At 33.4% G+C, this 11,301-nt stretch overlaps 1 protein-coding gene across 1 annotated transcript; it reads right to left on the bottom strand.

The window, feature by feature from the left end:
- Positions 1-8,352: 8,352 nt before the first annotated feature.
- On the bottom strand, positions 8,353-10,226 carry LOC114302005 (uncharacterized). The gene has a single exon (XM_028246967.2). It carries the CDS (start codon positions 9,670-9,672, stop codon positions 8,509-8,511), a length of 1,164 nt encoding a protein of 387 aa, XP_028102768.2. The 5' UTR covers positions 9,673-10,226; the 3' UTR covers positions 8,353-8,508.
- Positions 10,227-11,301: the final 1,075 nt, after the last annotated feature.

The following is an 11,301-nucleotide window of genomic DNA, read 5'->3' as shown; positions in this document are numbered from 1 at the left end:
ATTGTTACTAGTCTCTTGTCAAGTCTTATTTGGAAATACATGTTCAAAGAAATATGCATTCCGAGATTCAATAATAGTATTTACATGCATTTCAGAATGTTTGGATTTATGAATCAAAAACCGATATGCACTACTATTCTTAGCATAACCAATGAAAATGCAATCAATGGTCTTAGGACCTATCTTAGTCTTTTTAGGACTAGGAATAGCCACTTTAGCCAAACACCCCCCACACTTTTAAGTATTTGTAGGATGATACTCTTCCATGCCACAATTCATAAGGTGTTTGATTCAATTTCTTTCGGGGTATTTTATTTAAAATATAATTAGCAGAAAGTATTGCTTCCCCCCACAAGTTCTGAGGTAATCCAGAACTGATTAACATGACATTCATTATTTCTTTTAAAGTCCTATTTTTCCTTTCAGCAATTCCATTTTGCTGAGGTGAGTAGGGAGCGGTGGTTTGATGAATTATACCATGTTCTTTACAAAATTCACCAAAAGGTGATTCATATTCACCACCTCTATCATTTCTAAGTTTCTTGATTTTCTTACCAAGTTGATTTTCAACTTCATTCTTATATTGAATGAAAGTTTCCAATGCTTCAGCCTTGGTTCGAATTAAATAAACATAACTATATCTAGTACAGTTATCTATAAGAGTGATAAAATATTTTTTCCCACCTCTTGTTTGAATTGATTTAAAATCACAAATATCACTATGAATTAATTCAAGTGGTTCCGTACTTCTTTCAATTGAATGAAAAAGAGTTTTAGATAATTTTGCCTCAACACAAATTTCACATTTATGATTTGAATCAATGTCAAATTTAGGTAAACATTCCATATTAATTAATCTACGCAAAGATCCATAATTAGCATGTCCTAGTCTACCATGCCATAAATTTGAAGACTCAAGCAAGTAAGAAGAAGATGTAGTATTATTAATAACTGAGGGTACAACGGTCATTATATTTAACTTGAAAAGGCCATCAGACATGTAACTTTTTCCTACATACATCTCATTCTTAGTAAATACAAATTTATCACTCTCAAATACTAGCCTAAACCCATTCTTACTCAATAAAGATCCGGAAATAAGATTCTTGCGAATGTCCGGTACATGCAGCACATTGTTGAGAGTGAATTCCTTTCCTGATGTCATCTTGAGTACAATCTTCCCTTGTCCTTCAACTTTGGAAGTTGAGGAGTTGCCCATAAAAAGTTGTTCACCATTATCCACTGAAGAATAAGATGTGAACATCTTTTTGTCGGCACAGATATGGCGAGTAGCACCAGTGTCCACCCACCATTCTTTAGGATTTCCGACAAGATTTGCCTCGGAAACAACTGTAGAAAGATTGATATCATCTATACCATTGGAAATATTGTCCACTTCAGTCATGTGGGCTTGAGCAGGCTTTTTACTTGTTCTTCTTTTGCTTTTACCTTTGCTACGACAATCTTTGGCCCGATGTCCCTCTTTGTCACAAATGTAACATTTGCCATTAAACTTGTACTTTTTATTTTCCCCCCTTTTAGAGCCTTGTGATGAACTTTCTCCAGAAGACTTTCGTTTCTTGATTTTTGAAGCATGTTCCACTACATTTGCCTTAGACTCCACAGGATGCTTACCAGCCCGCTTTTCAGAATTCTGGTTATCCTCCTCAATCCTTAAACGCACAATTAATTCTTCCATAGAAATTTCTTTGCCCTTGTGTTTGAGGTAGTTCTTGAATTCCTTCCAGCCTTTTGGTAATTTTTCAATTAAGGCTGCAACTTGGAAGGATTCACTGAGAGACATGCCTTCTGCGTGAATGTCATGCAGAATGATTTGAAAATCTTAAACTTGGCTAATCACAGTTTTTGAATCAACCATTACAAAATCCAGGAATCTGCCAACCATAAATTTCTCTGAGCCGGCATCTTTCGTTTTGTATTTTTTCTCCAAAGACTCTCAAAGTTCCTTTGCTGTCTTGATAGGACTGTAGACGTTGTATAATGTGTTGTCAAGTCCGTTCAAGATGTAGTTCCGGTAAAGGAAATCAGCATGTTTCCAGGCATCAACCGCAACAACCACTTGCCGGTCGTTTTCATCCTCTTTCAAGATAGGAGCATCTTCACGGAGGAAACGAGTCAGGTTCAAAGTTGTAAGATAGAACAACATTTTCTGTTGCCATCTTTTAAAGTCAGTTCCTGAGAACTTCTCTGGCTTCTCTCTATGATTTATTGGTACTGTCACCACAGGAGAAGGGGTTGGTGCAATTGCAGCCACGATAGTAGTACTTGTTTGGACATTTGTTTCAGTAGGCATCCATTCTAATTTATAAACCAAAATTATAATTAGAATTTACACTACACAGAAAATTAAACCAAATTCACAGAATTAAATTCTGTAAAAATAAAAAAAAAACAGGAATGTAACTTTTATTTTCAATTAATTTGGAAATAAAATAAAATTTTATTCAACCAAATTAATTCCACACAGGAAATTAAATTCTGTAAAATAAAAGAAATAATAAAATAACTTTTATTTTTCAATTAATTTGGAAATAAAATAAAATTTTATTTAACCAAAATAATTCCACACAGAAAAGTAAATTCTGTAAAATAAAAGAAATAAGAATATAACTTTTATTATTCAATTAATTTGGAAATAAAATAAAATAAAATTTTATTTAACCAAATTAATTACACACAAGAAATTAAATTCTGTAAAATAAAAGAAATAAGAATATAATTTTTATTTTTCAATTAATTTGGAAATAAAACAAAATTTTATTTAACAAAATTAATTTCACACAGAAACTTAAATCTCTTGTAACACTCCAATAATTAAAATACTGAAACAAAATTTTAATTAATGAAAACTCAGAAAATAAATTCTAAAAACCAAAATTAATTTTCTGACAAAATTCTATAAAAATATATTCTGAATTGTTAATGACACCAGTATCGTACTACTAGTTGTCAAAGAAAATAGACAGTATATTACTACTATCTGTCAAATAGTATATAATCAATATTTGTTTTTCCAACCAAAATATTATTTTGTAAATCCACAGAAAACAATTTTCTATAAACGAAGAATGGAAAAAGGAAACAAACGAAAAATTCTGTAAACAAAATAATTCGAATCTGTCTTAAGATTGTTGGAACAATCTTCTATGTAAATAAAATAAATCGAAACAACTTCAAACAAAATAAAATAAAACTTACAGAATTTATTTTGTCGAGCTAAATAAAATCAAAAGACCAAATCGAGTGTGTGACACTCTGTCCTTAAGACAGATTCGCCCCGCTACGGTGCTTACGGTTGAGTGGCGTCTATCTCCCAGGATACAATGATCTTCACAAAATTGTTGTAGCACACAAAACAAATTTGTATGGCGAACCAAACCTTGTATTCTAATACTCTCTTTAAAATATCTCTAAAAAAACTAGAATGAGGAATAGAATGCAAAAGAGAAAAAATCTGGACAGCAGTATATAGGATGCAGACTCAATTTTTTCGGATCCTAGCACATTGCTAGTATGTTGGTATATATAGGCAACAAGCTCTGACCCGAACAGATGCAATTCCGAAGTGAACAGGTGCAAAGCTATTCACAATTTGAATATAAGATTTGACCGTAGGAAAGAACAAAATTTCAAACAAATTTGAAAAGTTGTCCGTTGGTCAAACAAAGAACTGCTTGGAACTTTATTATTAATAACTATTAGGAATATATATATATATATATATATATTAAACTATTTGAATAGTATAATAAATAAATGAAAAGGTACAAATTTTAAGAAACCACTTAGGAATCCAAAATTTGAATTTAGAATTAAGTTAAATTCCCACAATTACAAACTTTAGGAAACCACTTAGGAACCCAAAATTTGAATTTAGAATTAAATTAAATTCTCACAATAATTTTTTTTTATTGAAAAAATTTAAATGAATTTTATCTAAAAAATTAATGTTAGACCCGAAAACGACGTCAACTTCCCATTCACTCATAAATGGTTTTGACGTTCCGTCTTCACCGTGTGACTTGTCATGCGGCAAGAAACACTTCACCTCTTCGAACCCACTCCAAAAGATGTTTTGGGGTCCACTCAATTTTGGGCTCAAAGTTGGCCCAAAATATACCTATATAAACCAATTTTTCCAACAGTGTTTACTTTTTCTTCGAATTCAAGCTGCAGTAGAAGTGCACGATCCATACTTTCTCCAAAAAAGAAATTGTGCTAGAAAGCTTGGTTTGTCTTTTCTTCAAAAGATAACTGTTGCACTTAGGATGCTTGCTTATGGAGTAGCCGCTGATTTTATAGACGAATATATGAGAATTGGAGAAAGCACTGCAATAGAAAGCTTAAAATATTTTGTTAAAGCAGTTGTTGATATTTTTTCTAATGAATATTTGAGGTCACCAAACAACAATAACATTGCTAAATTGCTAGCAGTTGGTGAAAGTCGTGGATTTTCTAGAATGCTGGGGGCAATGATTGTATGCATTGAAAATGAAAAAATTGTCCAACTGCATTGAAAGGTATGTATACTGGTCACATTTATGAATCAACAATTATTTTAGAAGCTGTTGCGTCATATGATCTTTGGATTTGGCATGTATTTTTTTGATTACCTGGGTCTCATAATGATATCAACGTGCTAGAAAGGTCTATTGTATTTACCAAACTTGCTCAAGGGCGTGCTCCTCCAGTCAATTATACCATCAATGGTAATGAATATAAAATGGGATACTATCTCGCCGATGGTATATATCCATAATGGCAACATTTGTGAAAACAATTCCTTCTCGTCAAGGAAATAAGAAAAACTTTTACTGCAGCTCAAAAGGCGACAAGAAAGGATATAAAGTGTGCATTTGGAGTGCTTCAAGCATGATTTCCAATTGTGCGTCAACCGGCACGTTTTGGGAATACTAAAATGTTTAAATATATTATGAAGGCGTGCATAATTTTACATAATATGATCATTGAAGATGAGCGAGATGGCAATGGAGTAAAAGGCTTCAATTATGATCAAATCGATGACAATCCCCATGTAATGGTGTTACACGAGAGAACTACTGAACTTATGGAATTGATTCAATGTTATCATAACATTAGAGACAGGCAAAGACATTCTCATCTCCAATCGGACCTTGTCAAACACTTGTGGCAATTACACAGCGAGTCGTAAACGCTTTGAATTTGAAGTTTCATTTCATATAGTATGTTATTAGTTTTGAGTGTAATCACGATATGCTTTTGATTTATGTGTAATTTTATAATTCTATATGTCTTTTATAATTATATGGCTTTCATTTTAATTATATGCCTTTATATATATATATATATATAATTATACGGTCTATATATTTATGTTATAACTAGCAAAACCAAAAGCAATACCATATATCAAGTTTCTAGCCTACTAGACAAAAGCCAAAATATCATAAGGAGCAAAGAGAGAATGAATACTAATTCATTCTTATTTTCTTAATGATTTCCATCTGCCGAGCATAATAAAATTCTTGTTGGATTTTCGGTAAGCTACTGAGATCCATCAAAATAACTCTTTCGTCCTTTTTGAAAGTTCCATTTCATGCTTTTCAAGTTCCACCTCATGCTTTTCTTGCATGATACGAAGTTTCACTTGTTCTTGAACGTATACTTTGTCAATCATTTCAATTTTTTTGTCAATCATTTTCTTTTTCTCTTCTTTGATGTCCTCCAAAGTCTTTATAATACTCGAATGTATGCTTTCTTTGTTCTTTTGTTCATTCAATCGCTCCTTTTCAACCTTCCTACCAATTGGTCTCTCTAAGTCTACAAAAGCATTAGGTGAGACATCGTCTTCCCCTAGATTTATCGAATCTGGAGTACAAGGAAAAAGGGTTGTCCCTATTCTTGATCTTTTTGGTTGCTTTTTCTTCTCAGACTCTACCATCCATTTTGGTTGATCCCTTAACATAATCCAACAGTGTTCGAATTAGAATGTAGATTTCATGAGTTCCTTGTACATAATTTTCACCTTGCAACTCTGAGAATTAAATAAATAAATAATATTAGCAACTTCATAAATAATAATAATTGTAAATGTATAATATTCAATACCTTGTCATCCTCATTTATGCCACTTTGATGCAATGATTCAATTTGGGCATAGCACCCACAAAATTTATTCATGGCAAGCTGAATGGTTGACCATCGATTCATAAGAGAATTCTCATTTCGATTAGACTCAAATTTCTTGTGCTCATGGAAAAAATCCCACACTCTTTTCCAATAGGTAGAGCGTTTTTGCTCATTCCGTGTACCGCATCTAAACTAATATTAAGTCAAGTTGATACAAGGAGTTTATCTTTTTCTATTGTGAAGTTTCCTCCACGTTGAGGTTTCTTTGACAAAGATTCAATTTCAACAGTAAATTGAGACTCCTGGGCAAAGACTTGAGTATTTTGATTCAAATATTGAAATTCCATTAGATAATGTTCATCAATGTTGGGCCTTTCTTGTAAAAGATTGGTAAAGTAAACATCTTGTTGTGAATCCATACCTATGATTCAATAATATGTAAGAATTAAAATTTTAAAAACAGAGCTTATAGCAAGTTGCAACAATTTGAATAGTAATGGAAATCCTACAACAGCTTCTCATTGCTACTGCTGCTACTCGGCATCTTGCTGCTACTACTACTTTTGGAGCATAATTTGAAAAGGTCAATGGAATTCATTCAACGGAGCAAAAATTTAAAGTGTTCTGTCTATATGAAACTCATCTGATGAGATAAAATAATTGCATACAATTTACAATCTCTATTCTAACAGAAATTACAACAAACATATGGTGTGCAATACAAATACATAGTATTTCCTTTTTTACAAGTAGTAAAATCATGACCTATTGATTAAGAACATGGAGCCATAACTTGCTGCAACCATTTGTGAAATGAGATTAAAAATGAGGGAAGCCACAAAGCGAAGGAGTAAATATACATTCATGTGGATTTCCTTCTATAATCACAAATGACAAAACAATGTGTAATATTTTTGCCAAAATCAACAAATAATGAAACAAGAATGCAACAATCTGAACATTTGCTTTCATATTCTCTAATTTCTTATCCACTATTCATGGCATAAACAAACAGAAATGACAAAACTTATTACCTCCCTTGAGCAGAAAGTTTGACAAAAAGATAGAGATGATGAGAGAGTTTGTGAGTTTTAGAATGCCTTCTCTATGTATTTGTTTGTGGAGGTACTGATAGAACTTTTAGCACCAAAATGAGGGAAAAACTTTATCGCCAAAAATAGAACTCAGGAGGCAAAACTAAATAAAAAAAATTGAAAGACCCATGAACAGTACCTCACTTGTCCTGGCAAGGTACTGTAGCTCACAACCATTTTAGTGATACTTGAGTGAGTCTACTAGAGCAGTCTTTCACCCTTCCAAGCTCGCTTCTATGACTGAAAAGAGAAAATGACTATACTACTGGAGATGCTCTTGGTAGGTGGTATGAAAAGAATGAGAGTAAGGTGAGAATTTTCGACATGACACATCAATAAAAGATGCATTGAATAAGAAATTAGCAGGTTAAGGTTAGTGCGCATTGTAAAAAAGTTAGATTTTTTCTAATGAAAATTATGAAGGTTTCTGGCATGTTATGCCACTTTGTGATAAAGACACAAATATTGAATTAATAGTGTGCATTATAAAGTTTGAATGATGAAATTACAATACCTTTTAATTTTTGTTATGATATTTTGTGATATGGATAGTACGCTCTCCTGAAATAAATAGATATCCAGTGTCAAATTTGCATAATTTGGCCTGAATATAATAGGATTAATTACATATTTCATTGTTATTTTTATTAAAGGGTACACCATAACATGTTTGAATTGAGACTCCTAAAAGACCCTTCAAATTGAATAGCACCCATGTCATCCATGGCAGCATCAACCTTGTTCTTGCAGAGATGCTCATTATTCTGCTAAATGTGGTATAGACTGCACTAACATCAGCTTTGTTCTTCCGCTCGAGCACGCACACACACAGAACTAGGAATACAAATATACTGCTTCAGATTGTTCAACTCGTGATCCATTCCAACAAATATTATCATTTTCCATATTAAATCTAATAAAATTAATCAAACATTTCTAGTTTCCATTTCAACAATTTCCTTGCAAGTTTTGAAATTGTCTCTCATCAACACAACAATTAATCTTTGAAAAGGCGGAAACTTTTATGTAGGCACCTGATAAGGTAATCCCCAAAAAACCCCATTCTCTACAATGCCTTAGATTTGATATTTCAAGCTAAACATTGAAAACAATAGTTCATCAAGAATTTCAGAACAGAGAGAAATTCTATTAATTAAATCAAAATTATACATCCTAACCTGAAGTTCAGATCAGAGAGAACAAGAAACAAAAATAATTATTCACTAACATACAAAGATCAAATCTCACTAGTTCATCTCCATATGAAGAAACAGAGAAAAAACTAGGACTCCGGCGAAGGCGTTGTGTTCGCCTTTTTCTTCTTATTTTCCTGTAAAACAGTCACAAATGCATCCACAATCTGTCGCTGCGATTCGAGTATCAACTCGTTTCGCTTCATCTCCATCTCCATTCTCATCTTCTCAATCTCCCCAGCCATCTCCATCTTCATCTTCTCCATCTTCACAAACCCTTCTCCCAACACCTTAATGGCAGAAGCCATCTCTGCAATTTCACCCCTTTCTCTCTTAACTCCTCTACCATCACCACCAGTCTTTTTCCCTAACCCTAACCCTAATCCAAAAGTAGAAGAAAACCCATTCCCATTCACAAACCTAGAATCGAGATTAGGGCAAGAATTCCCATCAGTCTTGCCTGAACTCTTTGATCTAATTCCAGTAGGAATTGAATATCTGTCATTGAATTTCTTTGCCCTAAACCCAGGAGGTACCAAATCTTGATCCATTGGGGTTTTTATATAAAACCCACCATCTGAATCAAAATTAGGTGCAAAATTCCCATGAATCTTCTCGAATTTCTTGCTTCTAATTGGGCCTTGAAAATCAGTATCCTCTCCAACATCTTCATCAGATCCTTCATCCAAATACGATGAATGCCCATTCAAAACCGTAGAACCGCAATTAGGGTTAGAATTCGCATCAATCTTGCTACAATTCTTCGCCCTAAGCCCTAAAATCACCGAATTTCGATCGACACCGACACCGACACCGTCCTCACCTAGACCAAGATTAGAGCTTGAATTTCCATCAATCTTCTTCACTGATTCAACACCAGACTCGATCCGATTGATCACATTTTGATTAGATCCAAGGGGCAAGGACATGGAATCCATGTTATCGAAGAAGAACCAGGAGGAGAAGAATCGGCCGGGGAAGGAGAGAGATCGCTGCTTCTCGGTCCGGTACTTCTGGCGGAGCTTCTCCATTTTGTGGCGGCACTGGGCGGAGGTCTTGGAAGGGGAGGCATCGGGGCAGCGGGTGACGACGGCGGCCGCCACCGCGTCCCAGTCGGCGGTCCGGAGGTAGCCCCGCCGGAGAGCGTACCACCGCTCGCGGTAGACGTCGATCAGAGCTAGGGTTTCCTCTTGGGTCCAACACGGCGGCGGAAACTTCCGAGGAGGCTTCTTCTCCGTCGTCGTCATCGACATGGGGTTGGGGGTGGAGGATAAGGATGGACGCTTAAGGAGCGTAAATTAGCAAAGTAGCGGCGGCGTGAGCGGTGATTGGGGTTGTAATGAAGGAGGGGGGTGGAGGAAATGAAGAATGTGAAAGGGATGGGGCAAGGCGTGAGTGGGTGATGGTCGATAATGCTAGCGTGCGCAGGATGGTGCAGTGGACCACATAACAACTACTCCTCCAGTCTACTACCACCACCATATCACTCCCCCACCACCCACCCATATTGTTTTCTCTCTCTCTCTCTAGCAGGGACTTTTTTCTCTCTCTCTTGAATGTAGGTGATTGTCCCCACACTAGTTGCGGTGGTGATGCTGGTGGTGAGTGTGATGAGTTCGGATCTTCTCCAGCCATTTTCTCCTGCCCTTCGTCCGGGGGACGGATCAGATTTGGCCACGTCACTCCGCAAAAAATCTGGGGCTCAGATTAATTCAAAAACAAAATAAAATAAATCCTCCTGACACCTCTGTTTTAGACGTCCCACCAGTGTTTTCTCTCCTTCTCTCCCTCTTCTAATAAAAAATTAAAAAATCTATTTTAATCTTCTTCATCTTACTTTCATAATATATATAATTTTTAACATAAAAATTTAATTTTATAAAATTAAAATATCATTGAAAATATACTTTTAAAATGAGATTAATATTAAATATATTTAATAAAAATTTAAAATAAATAAAAAGTGATTACTATGTCTAGTTATGTTTTGAAATTATTATTTTTTAAATATAAAAATTAATTTAATAAAATAAACACACAAAAATCATATTTTTGAAATTTTCAAAAACAATCTTCATTTAAAAAAAAAATCATATGAAAATAAAAAAAACATGACTTGGTGCAAATCCAATCTGTGCATAGGTGCAAATCAAATACAGATGAGTTCTAGAAAGATAGTTAAAAGATAGTTTTTTGGTTTTTTTTTTTTTTTACTTTTTTTTGAAAAAAACGTGTAAAAAATGTGAGAGATGATGTGATCATGTTTTTTTTTTTTCATATGATTTTTTTTTGGAATGAAGATTGTTTTTGAGAATTTCAAAAATATATGATTTTTATGTGTTTATTTCATCAAATTAATTTTTATATTTAAAAAATAATAATGGATAAATTACACTAATAGTCCTTATAGTTTGGGAATCGTATCACTTTGGTCTTTGACTTTTCAATTGTGACACATTTGACCCTGAATGTTAATTTTTGTTCCAAATAAGGATAATTGAAGATACCATTGCTTAATTTCAAAGATAAAAGCGCCAATTTGATAAAATATAAACCAATTTGACAAAAATAATTGTCAAAAAATATTTTTTGAATTTTTAAAAATTATTTCTACTCACCAAAGATAAAATTATGTAAAATTAATAAATCTTTTAAATATTTATTTATTTATATATTTACTAAATTAATTTTTATTATGTATTTGGATGATAATCATGTAATGTGTAATCTATATAAATTTAAAAAATTCAAGATAGAAATAATTTTAACTTCAGGAGGAATATTTACATGATTATCATCCAAACACATAATAAATTTAATTTCAGGTGGAGTTTTTACGTGATCATCATTGAAATACATAATAAAAATTATTCTGAATAAAT

This window comes from Camellia sinensis, chromosome 11 (assembly GCF_055761805.1).
Source record: "Camellia sinensis isolate YWXY chromosome 11, ASM5576180v1, whole genome shotgun sequence".
Lineage (NCBI taxonomy): Eukaryota > Viridiplantae > Streptophyta > Magnoliopsida > Ericales > Theaceae > Camellia > Camellia sinensis.
The sequence above is the reverse complement of the archived record's forward strand: the minus strand, read 5'-3'. Positions and strand labels throughout refer to the sequence as shown.